The sequence below is a fragment of the Ipomoea nil genome, unplaced genomic scaffold (assembly GCF_001879475.1).
Source record: "Ipomoea nil cultivar Tokyo-kokei standard unplaced genomic scaffold, Asagao_1.1 scaffold3069, whole genome shotgun sequence".
NCBI classification, from domain to species: Eukaryota; Viridiplantae; Streptophyta; class Magnoliopsida; order Solanales; family Convolvulaceae; genus Ipomoea; species Ipomoea nil.
Window position 1 is genome coordinate 10,788,856 of NW_017619497.1, and position 16,453 is coordinate 10,805,308.

At 37.3% G+C, this 16,453-nt stretch overlaps 2 protein-coding genes across 3 annotated transcripts; one reads left to right on the plus strand and one right to left on the minus strand.

Annotated features, from left to right (window-relative positions):
- The first annotated feature begins 208 nt into the window (after positions 1-208).
- On the plus strand, positions 209-7,425 carry LOC109165371 (alanine--tRNA ligase, chloroplastic/mitochondrial). 2 transcript variants are annotated; one of them, XM_019314093.1, is made up of 14 exons: positions 209-454; positions 850-966; positions 1,065-1,267; positions 1,485-1,663; positions 2,228-2,306; positions 2,434-2,568; positions 2,803-2,952; positions 3,211-3,321; positions 3,430-4,347; positions 5,014-5,286; positions 5,428-5,637; positions 5,929-6,086; positions 6,409-6,764; positions 6,960-7,425. In XM_019314093.1, the coding sequence occupies exons 1-13, from the start codon at positions 238-240 to the stop codon at positions 6,734-6,736; spliced, it is 3,078 nt and encodes a 1,025-aa protein (XP_019169638.1). In that variant the 5' UTR covers positions 209-237; the 3' UTR covers positions 6,737-6,764; positions 6,960-7,425. The 2 variants fall into 2 exon arrangements, with proteins under 2 accessions (XP_019169638.1, XP_019169639.1); XM_019314094.1 differs by having other exon boundaries at positions 6,979-7,425.
- LOC109165372 lies at positions 7,295-11,703 on the minus strand. Its single transcript, XM_019314095.1, has 4 exons — positions 10,157-11,703; positions 9,723-9,928; positions 9,126-9,349; positions 7,295-8,688 (listed from the first exon to the last, which is right to left on the minus strand). Exons 1-4 carry the CDS (start codon positions 11,460-11,462, stop codon positions 7,941-7,943), a joined length of 2,484 nt encoding a protein of 827 aa, XP_019169640.1. The 5' UTR covers positions 11,463-11,703; the 3' UTR covers positions 7,295-7,940.
- Between the last annotated feature and the right edge of the window lie 4,750 nt (positions 11,704-16,453).

Here is a 16,453-nt window from a genome sequence, read left to right on the forward strand (position 1 = left end):
TTAGACATAAATTCAATACTTGATGACTTAATCGGTTTTAAAAAAAAAATCAAAAATCAATTTGGTACTTTTACTATAGTTGAGGGACCAAAACGGTAATTAACTCAGAGGGATGAAACATTTTTCGGAGTTTGATCCGGATATATATATATATATATTTTGAATTCTGAAACTCAATTGCTTGGGTTATTTTTTAACATTTTCTTTAGCCTCGCGCAAGTCAGTCGTGGTCTGTGGATGTCCTCAAACCAGAAGGCTTATCTAGATTTAGACGCCAACGTAAATAACCACCTAACTGAAACAGCAGGAACTCCACTGTGCGGCGGGAGAGGAGCCGCCATGGCGAGCCTGAAGCTCCCTTACTACTCTCTTCAAAATGCCCGCGAATCGAATTCCATGCTCTCTTTTCCCACTACAGTCATAAGCACAAAATTTTCTCTTCCATTTTCCACGGGTAATTCTCTACAATCTGATCTGGAGCCTATGTATTTATTCCCACTTATATATCTATTTACATATGCGTATCTTCAGACGGTGAGGGTTTCGTTCATGGAAGAACGCATTTAAGAATTGAATTTCTACGGAGTACTATTTCATTCTATGATTTGCTACACTGAAGTTTTTGTGTGTTTATATATATATACACATATATATGAACTGAGAACCATTGGTTGAACATAACGGAGTGCACATTAATCACTATGAGTTTCATGTTTCATGGGTTCATCAAAAACATCATAGTTCAATGTTCTAACTGGTAGCCATTTTTCCTTATATTATAATTTTTACCTTTCTCAAAAAATATCATTAAAATTTAGTAGTAGATTAAAGCTGTTAGCATAAATACAGGTTATAGGGATTGTGCAACCTCGGTAATTAGCACTGTTTCCCTAATTTACCATAGTGGCTTGTACTGCCGATGGTCTAATACAAAGAGAGTAAGGGGAGAATGGTTCACTACAAGAGGTACATTGGGTTTCTTGTTTACAGTGAATAGGAATATTGCAGAATTTAGTTCTGCTGTATATACACACAAATTTGTTGGACCTTATTTTCAATTTCAGCACAGCCCATGGCTGAGGAACTATTAGAAGATATGTCCGTGGATCTTCCAACCAGTGGCAACTCTATACGCCAGAGATTCCTCAACTTCTATGCTGCAAGAGGTCACAAGGTGCTTCCAAGTTCTTCTCTTGTGCCAGATGATCCTACTGTTCTATTGACAATTGCTGGAATGCTTCAGTTCAAGCCCATCTTCCTTGGGAAGGTGACATTTCACTTATTTTTTCCCCAGATTCTGCATGATGCAGAAGCCTTGCACACTGACACCTTACTCTCTCTCTCTCTCTCTCTCTCTCTCTCTCTCTCTCTCTCTATATATATATATATATATATATATATATATATATATATATATATATATATATATATATATATATATATGGCTTTTTTGAGTTTAACAGTTTTGATTCTTTCTCCTTTAGGCACCAAGGGAAGTGCTTCGTGCTGCTACTTCTCAGAGATGCATACGTACAAATGACATTGAGAATGTGGGTCGAACTTCTAGACACCATACCTTCTTTGAAATGCTTGGGAATTTTAGTTTTGGAGATTATTTCAAGGAGGAAGCAATCCAATGGGCCTGGGAGCTTTCAATATCAGAGTATGAGCTTAATATAAAGTTAATCCATTTTCTACTTAATTGGAATGAAAGAATATTAGCTCTCTTTGTGTCAGAAAGAAGATAGCTTTTTCTCTGGCCTAAATGGCTGTAGCTAATCCCCCTTTTTTTTTTTTTATTAGCATGGTTGATCACTTTAATGTCTTTACTGTGTGCCAAGTTTCACATCGATATCCTCCTAAACCTTCATCTGTTGTGGACTCAAAGAGAAAATGCATATTTCTGCTTGTGTGTTCTCAATGGAAAATGCCAATCTGAAGGAGAAGCAGCCTTGCAACAATCCTTGACCTCCGGGGTATCTTGAGGAAAAGAACTTTATATAATGTGATATATTGACAGGCTCTCAATATGATTTCACTACTTGTGTCATGAGTCTTATTCCATTTTGTATCTGCCCCTTTGTCTTGTTTTTTTTTAGAAGGTTTGGGTATTGACTAGTAAATTTAAGTCTTTGCTTTTTCCAAGTTACGTTGCATATATGGATCAATATAGATTCAATTGTCCAAGTAAATATATATTAATTAATTCTTATATGGTTGCTTATAGATATGGACTCCCAGCTGATAGATTATGGATTAGTGTTTATGAAGACGATGATGAAACTTTTGCAATATGGCACAATGTGGTAAAGATTAAAGAAGAGATTTAGTTTTTCATGAATTATATGGAGAACTCATGAAAGATGAAATATTAGTTAGAATAGAAAGAATGCATGGACATAATTTTAACTTTCAGTTTGATTCTTCCCTCAGATAGGTGTTCCTGAAGATCGAATAAAAAGACTAGGTGAAGAGGACAACTTTTGGACCAGTGGAATAACTGGTCCTTGTGGCCCATGCTCTGAAATTTATTATGATTTCCATCCTGAGAGGGGATTTGAAGATGCTGTAAGTAGTGTGATCTATTTAAAATAAATAAAAAAATAAAAAATTAGTGTCATTTCTTATTCTTTCTCTAGGTGGAGACAGTCCTGAGAATTTTCTTCTCTTCCACTCTCCTTTTTAAGAATAGGCTATAATTTATTGCTCTGTCCTTTCCCTACTGAGGATTCTGTGGTTGGCATAGCTGGACCCAAACCTGAACATGTTGCATTAATTTCTCTTTGTGCTGACTGATACCAGGATCTTGGAGATGACACAAGATTTATAGAGTTCTACAACCTTGTATTTATGCAATACAACAAAAAAGATGACGGTTCACTCGAGCCTTTAAAACAAAAGAACATAGATACGGGACTAGGCTTGGAGAGGATGGCTCGCATTCTGCAGAAGGTAGTTATGATACAGCTATATTTCTATGCCAATGTGATGATATATTTGATCTAAGGAACTTTTCTTCAATGATTTTCCTGAGTTGATGAAAAATCATTTTTCTTGATATACTCAGCAATGTTTAACTTCAACACACACACACACACACACACACACACACACACACACACACACACACACATATATATATATATATATATATATATATATATATATATATATATATATATTTACATGTTTTCTTGGTTTCTTACACAGGTACCAAACAATTATGAGACTGACGTAATCTTTCCCATCATAGAGAAGGCTTCAGAATTGGCAAATGTCTCATATGCACTTGCAGATGAACCTACAAAAACCAAGCTTAAAGTTAGTTATTTTTAAGGGATTGTGACATTTAGATGTGTTCTTACCTGTCTGACTTAAAAGCTTTTTAAAACTGTCAACTCTGTCTTTAATCTTTCTAACAACTTTCAGGTGATTGGGGACCACATGCGTGCAATTGTATTTTTAATATCAGATGGAGTTGTCCCATCAAATATTGGAAGAGGATATGTGGCTCGGCGTCTCATTAGAAGGGCTGTTCGAACTGGCAGGTTGCTTGGTATAAAAGGTGATGGGACATGCAACTTTGAAGGAGCTTTTTTGCCAATCCTAGCTGAGAAAGTAATAGAGTTAAGCACCCACATAGATCCTGATCTGAAGCTAAAATCATCTCGTATTGTTGACGAATTAAAAAGAGAGGAACTTCGTTTTGTACTCACACTAGAAAGGGGAGAAAGGCTTCTTGAGCAGATGTTAGCAGATGCAGTATCAAATTCTCAAGGAACTGGAAATGTTCCCTGTATATCTGGCAAGGATGCATTTCTTTTGTATGACACATATGGATTTCCAGTGGAGATAACCAATGAAGTTGCTAATGAACTCAGTGTTGGTGTAGATATGAAAAGCTTTAATACAGAAATGGAGAAACAAAGACGCCAATCTCAAGCTGCACATAATACTGTAAAACTCATGGTTGAAAATGGTGAAAATCTAACAGAAAGTGTTCCTGATACTGAATTTCTTGGTTATAATACCCTTTCTGCCAAGGCAGTGGTTGAGGGTTTGCTGGTAAGGGGCAGTCCTGTGTCATGTGTCTCTGAAGGAAGTGAAGTGGACATTTTTCTTGACAAAACCCCATTTTATGCTGAATCAGGAGGTCAAATTGGAGATCGTGGTTACCTGTATGTCATGGAGGACGGAAACCATCCAAAAGCTGTCATAGAAATTAAAGATGTCCAGAAATCTCTTGATAGCGTATTTGTACACAAAGGAACTATTACGGAAGGTACAGTGGAGGTTGGTGGAGAAGTAGAAGCTGCAGTAGATGCAAAGCTAAGACAGGGAGCTAAGGTACTGCCATATGTAATGTATAATATGCATCTATTTATTCTATTAGCGAATGGAAATATTGGTATAACATATTTTCTGGACTCTCAGATTGAGAGTAGACAGTCATGAGTGTAGTTGGTGATACCATCTGTACTAGCTTATTTCTAGGTGCCTTAATACTTGTTGAGAAGATACTTTTATTAATCCTAATAAAAAAAAGGTGTATAATGGCATACACTCAGACACACACAGAGCTTCATGTAGGCTAACCACATTAGCAAAACCCTACTAGGATTCATATTACATTTAACACTCCCCCTCAAACTGGAGCATAGATTTTGATAGTGTCTAGCTTGTTACAGATAAACTCAATCCTATCGTTATTGAGCCCTTTTGTAAATAAATCTGCCAACTAATCTCCACTGTGTACATACAACGTAGAAATCGATCCTAATTGAATCTTTTCTCAAATGAAATGACAACCCGCCTCAATGTGTTTGGTCTGTTCATGGAACACTGGATTATTAGAAATATGAATGTATGTATGTTTTAACAATACTTGTTACAAGGATTCCATTTATATTTAACAATTTCTATTAATTTAATATGTTTGTTTTGAATTTTATTTTCAAGCATTTTTTCATCAAATTTGAAACATTTCACTCTTCTAGCATGTTCTCTTTTCAGGTTCATCATACTGCTACTCATTTGCTCCAATCAGCTCTTAAAAGAGTAATAGGCCAGGAAACATCTCAGGCTGGCTCATTGGTGGCTTTTGACCGCCTTAGGTTTGATTTCAACTTCCATCGAGCTTTACAAGACAATGAGCTCATGGAAATTGAAAGACTAATCAACACATGGATTGGAGAAGCAATATTTTTGGAAACCAAAGTCATGTCCTTGACTGATGCAAAAAGAGCTGGAGCTATTGCTATGTTTGGAGAAAAATATGGAGAACAGGTTCAAAATATTATCCCTTTTATATATCTCAACAACACAATAAACCATTTATTGAATTGATTTATCTCTCTTTGTTGTCTGCGGGCTTACGCAGGTCCATGCTTTTAGTCTTATGTACCTTCATTATATGATGATATACAGGTGCGTGTGGTCGATGTCCCTGGTGTGTCAATGGAATTATGTGGTGGCACTCATGTCAGTAATACTTCTGAAATACGTGGCTTCAAAATAATTTCTGAACAGGGGATTGCATCTGGAACCAGGCGCATTGAAGCCGTTGCTGGTGATGCTTTTATAGAGTATGTCGTTGCCAGAGATAACTATATGAAGCAGCTATGTTCCTCTCTCAAAGTACCTACTCCACAACCTTTTTCCTTCTTGTCTGAAAATGATTGTTTTCCTTTATAATTATATTCATTACCATTTGTGTAAGCTTTTTCTTTTTCTTGACGTGTTGGGTTTTTCATATGGCATTCCCTCTTTCTCTAGCCCAACTGCATGGTGATCTTAAATATTATTAGACATCCACCTAGTAGCTACTACTATCATGAATCATCAAAATTCAAGAAGCATAAGAATTTTTTTTTAAACATAACATTTTTACTAGCATTAAAGACTTTTTTTTTTTTTTTTTTTCCAAAGGTTAAAGCAGAAGAAGTTCCAACTAGGGTGGAAGCTCTTATGGGAGAGTTACGTGCTGCAAGAAATGAAGTTTCAGCTGCACGTGCAAAAGCTGCTATCTACAAAGCATCAGCAGTTGCTAACAGGGCATTTACCGTTGGAACTTCAAAAAAGATTAGGTAACTATGTTGCAATAAAAATACAAGCTAAAAAATATATTCTCTAGCTATCCAACTTCTTATACGGAGTATAAATATCAGTGACCCAATTATGTTAAAATTAATCTTTACCCCTTTTTCCTTTGCCTTGATCCTCCATAACTCACAAAGGTACAAAAAATAATAGGAAATATTACAGGCATGAAAAACTAGCAAACAATAACATTGATATGTCTGTCTGTTTTTATTGTCCAAGTAGTGACATTCATTCAATCTGTAGAGCCATAAAGCAGCACAGCAGACTTCATATATTGTTACAGTCCTCAAGAAGTGTGTTTTGCAGGATGGTAGTTGAGTGCATGGAAGATATCGATGCAGATTCTCTTAAGAGTGCTGCAGAATATTTGGTAGATTTGTTACAAGATCCAGCTGCTGTGATTCTAGGCTCATGCCCTAGTGAAGAGAAGGTCAGTCTGGTTGTTGCTTTAACCCCGGGAGTAGTAGATCTTGGAATTAAAGCAGGTGAAATAATAAAGCCTATAGCTAAATTGTGTGGTGGAGGAGGGGGCGGCAGACCTAATTTTGCACAGGCAGGAGGAAGGAAGCCAGAGAATTTGGTGGGTGCGCTGGAAGAAGCTAGAAAAGACATAACAAGGCAGCTTGAAAAATGAGAGTACAAGTATCCACACCACATTCATGGTATGGGATGCCTTCTCTCTGTCTGTCTCTCTCTCATTCCTGATTTTCATTTAACAATTTGCTCATACCATCTTAACTTAAGCCAGGTAGTGCCCCTTCCTTATGTCTTCTTTTCCATAGACTCCCTCCCTCCCTCCCAGCCCAGTATAATCTTTCTGTTCATTCTTGTATTATTTTGCTGTCTTTTTTACTTAGGTACTGTGGTTGGTGTTAGCATGAGGATAAATGAAGTGAAAGTGAAAGGGAAAAGCTTGGCGAAGTGGAATATGCAGTGAATGTGCTCAATATCTAAGCTAAGCATTATATTGTGAAGATGATTGCGATTCCAATACTACTAATCTGAACTGATGTTGAAGATAAATGGAACACAAAAAGCAAGATGATAATATAGGAGGTGGTGGTGGTGGATGGAATCAGGGAATAGGCAGTTAGTTGTCTACTTCTATCTATGCACAACTGCTTATAAATCATACCTCATAAATGGTGGAGTCAGAGTCGAAGTAATTGTGTAGCCTGTGATAGGCCTGGGGTTGTCAATATAATGATCTACGGGGTAGTATTTATTTCTTCTGAACATGACAAGTTCAGCAGTAGGGGGTGTTTATCAAGTATTGTATTGTATCATATACATAATCAATAATTAATTAGATGCAAACCATATGTTATCAGTATTTTGCTTTACTTTAGTATCATACTCTCACTCTGGGCGGTCTGGTGTCCCAACAAGTATCTCTCCACCATCCATCATGCTTAAACCAATATACTCAACTGCATCTTCTCCCCCTTGGCCAAATTGCAGGAGCAACCATCTTTAATGTCACGTCAAATCTACTCCCCCATCAGCCTTAACAGCCCTCAGGCCGGGTTCCTGAAACTTACTTTATAAAGCTTGCGACAGTAATAGCTGGTCAATATCCTAAACCCACTCACTATCAAGAAGACCTGAGCTGAGGACCGAATCAGTCTTGAGAGGCAAGCAGGCAGCTGAAATGGAAGTGTATTGTTCCCCTATCATTGATGATCGGAGGAAATGCTATATCATTGGAGGAAAAGGCAAGAGAGAGTATGTACTATACTCCATTTGATCTCAGAATAAAACAGCAATACCTTCCGCCAAAGATGCAGGGCTGCCCACAAATGGTAACACAATCTCTGTCTGTCTTAAGGCATGCATGGCTATGACACTTTTTCATGCTCTCGCGCAAGATTATCCTCTTCAATTCGCTGCAACAGCTCCTCATACACTTTCAAGCAATTTGCACTAAATCTCTCCATGGCCTCAAAGATCCGCTGTAGACCAGACTGAAGGCTACTATTTTTGCTTGTATCACTCTGGTAAATGGCATGCCTATTTAATGAGAGTACATTTTCCTCCCCAGAAACCAATACCATCCTTTTTTCTAGTGCCTGCATCTCTTTCTGTATCTTTTGATCTTCCCTCTCAAGGTTCTTCACTTTTCTCTCCATATCCTTATTGGCCATCACTCTATGGCGCATTTCTAGCTTATCTCGTTCCCAGAGCTGAAGGACGTTTGTGGCAAAATCTCGCATACTATCTACAACCTCTTTCTCAGAAACTCTTTCCAATGATTGTGACCAGTGATTACAAATAACAAACACAGGGGGAGCACCTATCCTACCAGGTGAGAATGGAACTATTCCATCAGGAGTTTCTTCAGGAACATAAAGGAGGCATTTCATAAGCCAGTTATTCAGTGCTATGATATACCCTTTCTGGGTACTTACCCAACTAGAGAATCTTAAAATCCAGTTAAGAAGCTCATGCTCAAGGTGTAAAGTGGCTTCAAGATGAGCTTCACTAAAGTGTTTGTGCAATGCAATGGAATCCAATCGTTTCGCTTCCACAATAGCCTGGCACTGGTTCTGATGGCACTCAAGCATGGACTTCCACATTCTGGTTAACCTAGAGTTAAACAAATTAATCAAGATTAAAATGCAACAAAAGGTACTATATTGATGTACAGCGGGGAATCAAAAGTATTCTTCATGTTCCCAAAACAACTAGATGAACTACAATCTATTAGCAGTATCATATCCACTCTGCCTACAAATGGAGTCACCCCTGTTCAAAACCTTCACCCAAACTGGCAAAAAACCTGGCCATTTTTGGCAAGAAGAATGTTCAATGTAAATACAATATATAGAGATATGCAGTATGCTGAAATGCAAAGAACATGCAAACATATAATGTCCTTAGAAACAGCCATGAAACACATTGCAAAGGAAATATTAGCTCAAATACAGATAATAGAGAATTTCACAATTAGATTTAGAAGCAACAGCCTATAGAACAGAGGCCAAAGCACAATAAGCATTTAAGAACATATGAAAACGATATACCCTTGTATGAATCCATTTAGTTGTGGCCACAACTCTTCATCCCTCAATTTATTTATCTTCTCAGAGATCTTATCAACAATTTGAATTGAAATCCTAATTTTTGTTGAAAGGCTCCTGATCAAAGTCCTTGTCACATCAACTTTGTGAGCCTCAGCACCCTTTTCATCTAGTCGCTTCAATCTTTGATTTTTCCTCTCATGAAGCACCCTCATTTTCTCCTCAACCTGCATAAATGTGGCTCCTTTAGTATGGAGAAGAGGAAAAACATTGTGTACCATGCAAACATATAACAGTGCACCAACCAGACTTGCTAACACATGGAAAAAAGTTCCAGGACAGGTAGAACACAAAAAGAGCAAGATATGCATACTGTGCTTATGAGGGGAAGTTAGGAGCTAAAAACACATTCCATTAGAATGATCAAGGACAAAGAATGTGATAACTTTTCACAGACCACTGACACATTAAGGTGAAATAAATAAAAAAGAAACACCAAAGTCATCGCAAGTAGCACTAACTGGAATACTTATAAAATGAATATTTATAATTCATTTAAATTAAAATGCTGCATGAGTTGGCATAATCAAGAAACAATACCTTGACTTCTTCATACAGTTTCTTTTCCCAAAGATAAAGCTTCTGCAATGTAGAAGAAATATTTTTGGACCTTAAAGAACTCACTTCTCCTTCTATATCTAGCAAAGCAGGATCAGACTTATCATCCATGTCACTTTTTGAAGTAGAAGGTTGTGATGATAACGCAGACAAGGAAGAGGTGAAAGTGTGCAACATCTTGGAAGAAGCTGTCCCAAAATATGCCCGTAAATTTTTATTTTTATTTTAAATGATGCCAATTAAAATAAACTAAAACTTAGAACCCACAGAATTGTAAAGTTCTCCGGAATTAATCACTGGCTAAAGAAAATCCATTAGCATAAAGATGCAAGCTTTCATGAAGAAATAGGCATTAGAAATAAGAAATTGATATTAATTATATACAGAGAAAAAAAAAAAAAAAAGCACTCTTTTACCTTGATATGTGGCATGTTTGCGGTTATAAGGAAGCTTTCCAACCTCTAGCATCTTAGCCAGTTCGCTGCCAGATTCTGATGCTCGTTCAAATTGAACCTGAATCTCCCTCATGACATCAGAGTCCCCCTTGAAGCCGCCATGAGCCTTGAAGCCTCGTACATGGGTCCGATCCCCTGATGTCCCCACCTCGTCAACCACTTGCTTATCCACGACATGCACCTCGTACTCCACAGGATCATTCTCCGCAGATACGCTTGGTCTATTCCGGTAAAGCGACTCTGAATCATTTGGCTTGTCATCCTCATCCTTTGCGGGAGCCTTGGAATAGCTTCCGGCGCCAGCACTGTCCACAAACTTTTGATCTCCGTGCACTTCCTTCACAACCTCATGCTCAAAATCCTCTTCTTCCAAATCAGGAATTCCCTCCTCTTCTCTCACCTCCCTAGAATCCCGGCTTGGTGAGTACGGACGATAAAAGTTGTCAAAACTCTCAAAGGGGTTCAAGAAATCCCAAGCTGAGGTGGTTGGGGGAGGCGGCGGCGGCGGAGGTTGTTCGGAAGCCGATGGCGCAGATGATGGTCCTGCCGGAGATGAGTAATTGTAGTAGTGTCCAGGCGGCGAGGAACCAAAACCACCGGCAAAACTGGGGTAATTGTAGAAAGAGCCTGGATTTGGGGTATTGGGATAAGGATAAGGGTAGTAGGAAGAAGTAGCAGAGTCACCCATGCGTACAGTGTCAGGGCTCATCGGGCGTTGTTGATAGGTAACAGATGGCGTGGATTGGTTCCTCATGAAATTGAGGTGCATAAATCTACCGGAAGCAGGAAGCGGATAGGTGCCATCAGTGGCGATGGAATTAGGATCCGCGTAGGGATGGAGCGGCGTGGGGGCATCGGAGAGGTGATGCAAAGAGGCAGAAGGGGAATCTTCGTCCTCGGAATCGGAGTGGAAGTGAAGGTGGGAGCCAGAGCTCTCGGAGTGGTGATGAGTAGCGGGAGGCTTATTGTCGGGAGGAGAAGCGGAGGGTTGGGAGTCGGCTTTACGGTGAGGAGGGGGATTGAGAACGGGAGAAGGAGGATCAGCAGAGAAGTGATCGTGATCGTGATCGTGATCGTGATCGTGGTCGAAATGGAGACTGAAGAAGTGGTGGAGAGAGAGACCAACAGATTGAAGAGAGTGAATATAAGCGATGTGAGACTGAGCAAGGGAGTAACGCTGATGGATGGCTTCGTCGAGAAAGGAGCAACGCTCCCGACAGAGGGCGACCGCCGGCAAGTCATCAAGCTTGGAGCTGGTGCAACCCATAGTAATAATTGAAATTGAATTGGAGGAGAAGAAAGGGGAAGAGGGAAAATGATGATGGGGTTCAATTCAGGGGGGTGGGGTGGGGGTAAAAGTGGGTGGCGAGTGGTGACCATTAGTTTTAGGACTTACTCTGTAAAAGAAAAGGAAATTAGGGCAGGGAAAGGGGAAAGTAAGAAGAAAGGGAGGGCAGAGACGGAATCTTTGACAGCGCGGAGTTGGTCGTCGGTTTGTACTTTGCGGAGCGAGAGGGTGGCTCATGGCTATGCCAAGTGCTCAAGTGCAGCGAGTGTGCGTGAAAGCAACGTCTGTGGACGGTGGGAAAAGAGTTTTAAAGCTCTTACTGGAAGGAATTACGAGGAATGAATTATAATTTGGTAGAAAAAAAATAATGTGGAAATAAAATATGAATTCAAATTACATTATTTGGTAAGAAAAATAGAATTATTGGGATGAAAAAAAAAGTGATATAAAGATTAAAATGTTCTTGTGTGATAATAATACTAATAATAATTTAGGATAAAAAAAGTCATTATTTTTCATTTTCTTTTTCCTTTTCCCATTGAATTGCAATTCATACGGGGAGGGTATGAATTGCAATTCAACAAAATGAGGAATTGTAATTCGACTCCAACCAAACATTGTAATTTGTGTGACCCGAAAAATTAGACTGTAATTGAATTGCAACTACATTCAATCAAACAACCCCTTAAATCTTACTTTTTTAATGTGGCATGTTTTGATAAATTATTTTTGTATGTAAGTCCCAATATAAGTGTTTATATTGAAATTTTGTCTGTAAGAGTAAAAAATAAGAATACATATAAAAAAAATTGTTAGAAAATATGAAATATTAAGTATCACTCATTGACTCGGTATTAGTAATGTATAATTAGAAAAAATGTCATTTTTGTTCTATAATTATTGGATATTTTTAATTTGAATCTATGAATTTAAAAATGAGACTACAATTATATAATTTTTTTGAGTTAATTCCAGCAATGGTCCTCCGACTATGTTGATTTTCCATAATTGGTCCTTGACTTTTAATTTAGACAATTTAGACACTTGACTTTCGAATTCTTTCCAATGTTAGTCCTTCCGTCAAATGAAGGTTAAATGGATGTTAGTTTTAGGTGTAAAATAGTCATTTCACTTTGCTTACTTTATAATTATCTCTTTCAAGGCATTCTCTGATCTGCACGTCCCGTGTTCAATTTCTTAAATTTGAGCGTTTTCATCTACTCGGAATAACAGCTTCCTTCCTTTTAGGGATATATATGAATATGATGATCGAAGCTAAAAATAGGTCTGTGCCGTGCATTTGCGCCATATATATATATATATATATATATATATATATATATATATATATATATATATATGTGTGTGTGTGTGTGTGTGTGTGTGTGTGTGTGTGTGTGTGTGTGTGTGTGTGTGTGTGTGTGTGTGTGTGTGTGTGTGTGTGTGTGTGTGTGTGTGTGTGGCCTTTTTAACTGTGTATTCATTTTAACTGAATTACATATTCAAATTAATAAAAAGGCAGACACAAGAAAATCTGCATGTTTTATGAGGTCGAGAGAATCGGGAGCACAGAAACGAAAGAAACACAAAAAGAGAGGAACCAGACGACTAATATGACATATGAGTGTTTTGATTCCTTTTTCTTGATAAAGAATCTGGACACGGGGAAGGAGTTCATCGTGAAAGAGTGCAACGAAAAGGGAATGTGGAACAAGCTGAGTGATCTCCAGACTGGGAAGCAACTAACCATGGTACTCCTGGATGGTTAAGGAGCTAATGCACAGAGCACATGGGAGATCAGACAGTAAGATAAACATGAACTCTTATATTAGCAAGAGTTTCAGGTACATCAAGAAAACCAGTGTGGCTCTCATGAAGAACATAAATGATGTGGCGAATTCCATGAGTTTGAAAATCACAGATAGAGATCCCACTTTGCCTGTGTATTAATATTTTAAAAGAGTGCTCACTTCCGACACTCTCCTGCGGAAGAAACCTTGGACTCAATTATGCCGGAGAAGCGGTCGTTCTGATTTTTAAATCTCTGCTCGCCGGACCCGTTGTATCTCCTTTGATCATCATTACGATCGTCGTGGTTCAACTGGGAAGCAACCAGCTTATCAAGAGCCCTCCAATCACTCACTCTATTATTATGCTCATCGTCTTCTTCTCTGTTACTTCCATGGACGTCGGAGATTGCTTGCGGATTGGACTTGTTTACAACGCCGGAAAGAATGTCGGTACAGACCTATTCTTAGCTTCATAAGATTCATATATATCCCAAAAAGGAAGGAAACTGTTATTCCGAGCAGATGGAAACGCTCAAATTCGAGAAGTTGAACATGGAGGACGTGCAGATCAGAGAATGCCTTGAAAGAGATAATTATAAAGTAAGCAAAGTGAAATGACTATTTTACCCCTAAAACTAACATCCACTTAACCTTCATTTGACGGAAGGACTAACATTGGAAAGAATTCGAAAGTCAAGTGTCTAAATTGTCCAAATTAAAAGTCAGGTACCAATTATGAAAAATCAACATAGTTAGAGGACCATTGCTGGAATTAACTCTAATTTTTTTTGTCAATTTCAGTTCTTTTAACCAAATTATAGGCGAGGAGTCGTCCAAAATTTCTAATATGGTTATAATTGCTAAAATAATAATGACAAATTTATCTTTTCAAGCCAATCCAGTAATGATGACAAATTTATCTTTTCAACCCAATCCAATCTCTCTCACCTTCCCCCCACAATCTGTCTCCTTATACAGCCAAACCAAGCCCATGGTGTACACGGATACAAAAACGATATTGTTTTGATTAAAAATGTGTGTTCGATTTAAAAAAAAAAAATCAATTTCGATTTTCAACAATAACATTATGTTGTTTATTCATTCTAGATTTTTAGTTCATTCATTTTGGATTTTTAGTTATGAAATTATGGATGTGTAGTTATGCAATTCTGGATTTATAGTTATAAAGTTATGGATGTGTAATTATGCATAGTGTAGTTATGCAATTCTGAATTTATAGTTATGCAATTCTGGATTTATAATTATGTAATTCTGGATTTATAGTTATGAAGTTATGGATGTGTAGTTATGCAATTCTGAATGTATAGTTATGAAGTTATAGATGTGTAGTTTATATATGCAATTCTGGATTTATAGTTATGCAATTCTAGATGTATAGTTATGAAGTTATGAATTTTTTTTTAAGTCAACGTTAAAACGACATCGTTTTTGCATCTGTGTGCACCATGCATAGTGCACACGGATGCACAACATAACGCTCCAAAATTCGCATCCAAAACACTTACATGGACAATACCAGTCAAAGACTCTCTAGCCTGTTGAACATTTTATAGATAAATTAATATTTACTCCGTATTAATTATATGCATGTAATTTAATGTTCATGTGATTATTGGAGTTGTGGAGTATATAAATAATCATATTTAATATTGAATGATGGATAAAATTATTAATTGTGAGGTACTTATTATCAAATTTGAACTTACAAAATTACAAGTGAGCTGATTTCATTGAATAAGTTGGTAAATGATTTAGTGTCAGAATATTAAACTTGTGAAAATGCTGAAGTTTATAACATTTAACTAGTCTTCTCTATGCGAAAAACATATGTCCTATATTTATATTTTTAAAAAGAGTAAATATCTAAAATGGTCCCTCGACTATAGCTAAATTCACAAATCGGTCCTCGACTTTCAATTTCAACCAATTAAGTCATTAACTTTGTAATTTTAACACAATTTAGTCCTCTGTCTATTTGACCATTTGTTGACTGTGATTTTTGAGGATATATATGTAATTTCATGGTCCATCATCGGTTTTTTAAGGTTCCGGTTGTATTTCCAAACCGCACTGTTACATTCGAATCCACTGCCAAAAGCAATCTACCAAATCCGACCGCCTTTCTTCATCTTCCATCTGGATTCAATGAAGTTGAGTTCGTACTAGAGCGAAGAATACGACGTGTTTCCGAACCGGTGCAATGTCATCCTGGAGGCCTCCACGTGCTCCGACGAGAGCTGAAGGTTATTTTGGAGATCGTCGATCACAGTCAACAAACAGTCAAATAGATGGAGGACCAAATCGTGTCAAAATTGCAAAGTTAATGACTTAATTGGTTGAAATTAAAAGTCGAGGACCAATTTGTGAATTTAGCTATAGTCGATGGACCATTTTGGATATTTACTCTTTTAAAAATAACTAACAAGTTTTTACTAATTAAAATCTAAGTGAAATAAAATGTATTTATTATATTAGTCCAATATATAATGAATATGTAATGTCTTACAAATATTGCTAGCAATAAAGAATATAAGAAAATATATGGTGGATGAATGTGCATGGTAAAAGTAATGGAAAAGATATCGAATGTTATAACGGTAAGTGTATTTTTGTCTAAAAATTGTATAGTACAACTCTAAAAGTACAATGTACAAAATGATTAGCATTAAAAATATAAACCAAAATGAATGATATAACTTTGATTGAGACTTATTATGTTTTTAGACGTACAAAATATATATGTATATATTTTACCGTACACTACAGTCTATTATCTACTTAGAGCATCCACACTTGTGCATATTATGGGGAGATTTCAGAATTAATTCTTCTCAATGGGGATAATAACCAATGTGGAGTGGAGTTATTTGTAGAAATAATCATCCTGCAAATATGGGGAGAATGGCAGAAAAAGAAGAAAAAGAAAGAAAAGAAAAAGTGGCTGCTGTGCGCGACCGCCCACACGGGCGCGTCAGGCGCGCCTGACAGTTCGTTATTATTATTTTTTTTCCGTTTGTTTTTTTATTTTGGTTTTTATATTTTTTTTTCTCTCTTCCCCACATTCTCTCTCCTAATCACTCTTACATTATCCTCATATTCTTCCCAACTAATGTGGATGCTCTTAATGGCATGCAGTAAAAGTTAGAGTTTTTTGCACTT

What these genes read in the sequence shown, in the direction of transcription:
- LOC109165371 (XM_019314093.1), top strand. Translation starts at nt 238, where the DNA reads ATGTCCTCAAACCAGAAGGCTTATCTAGATTTAGACGCCAACGTAAAT. An exon ending in AGAATGGTTCACTACAAGAG is followed by an intron (nt 967 to 1,064) that starts GTACATTGGGTT and finishes TTTCAATTTCAG; the next exon opens with CACAGCCCATGGCTGAGGAA. An exon ending in TGGGAGCTTTCAATATCAGA is followed by an intron (nt 1,664 to 2,227) that starts GTATGAGCTTAA and finishes GGTTGCTTATAG; the next exon opens with ATATGGACTCCCAGCTGATA.
- LOC109165372 (XM_019314095.1), bottom strand. Translation starts at nt 11,462, where the DNA reads ATGGGTTGCACCAGCTCCAAGCTTGATGACTTGCCGGCGGTCGCCCTC. An exon ending in CAAACATGCCACATATCAAG is followed by an intron (nt 9,929 to 10,156) that starts GTAAAAGAGTGC and finishes ATTTTGGGACAG; the next exon opens with CTTCTTCCAAGATGTTGCAC. An exon ending in AACTGTATGAAGAAGTCAAG is followed by an intron (nt 9,350 to 9,722) that starts GTATTGTTTCTT and finishes ACATTTATGCAG; the next exon opens with GTTGAGGAGAAAATGAGGGT.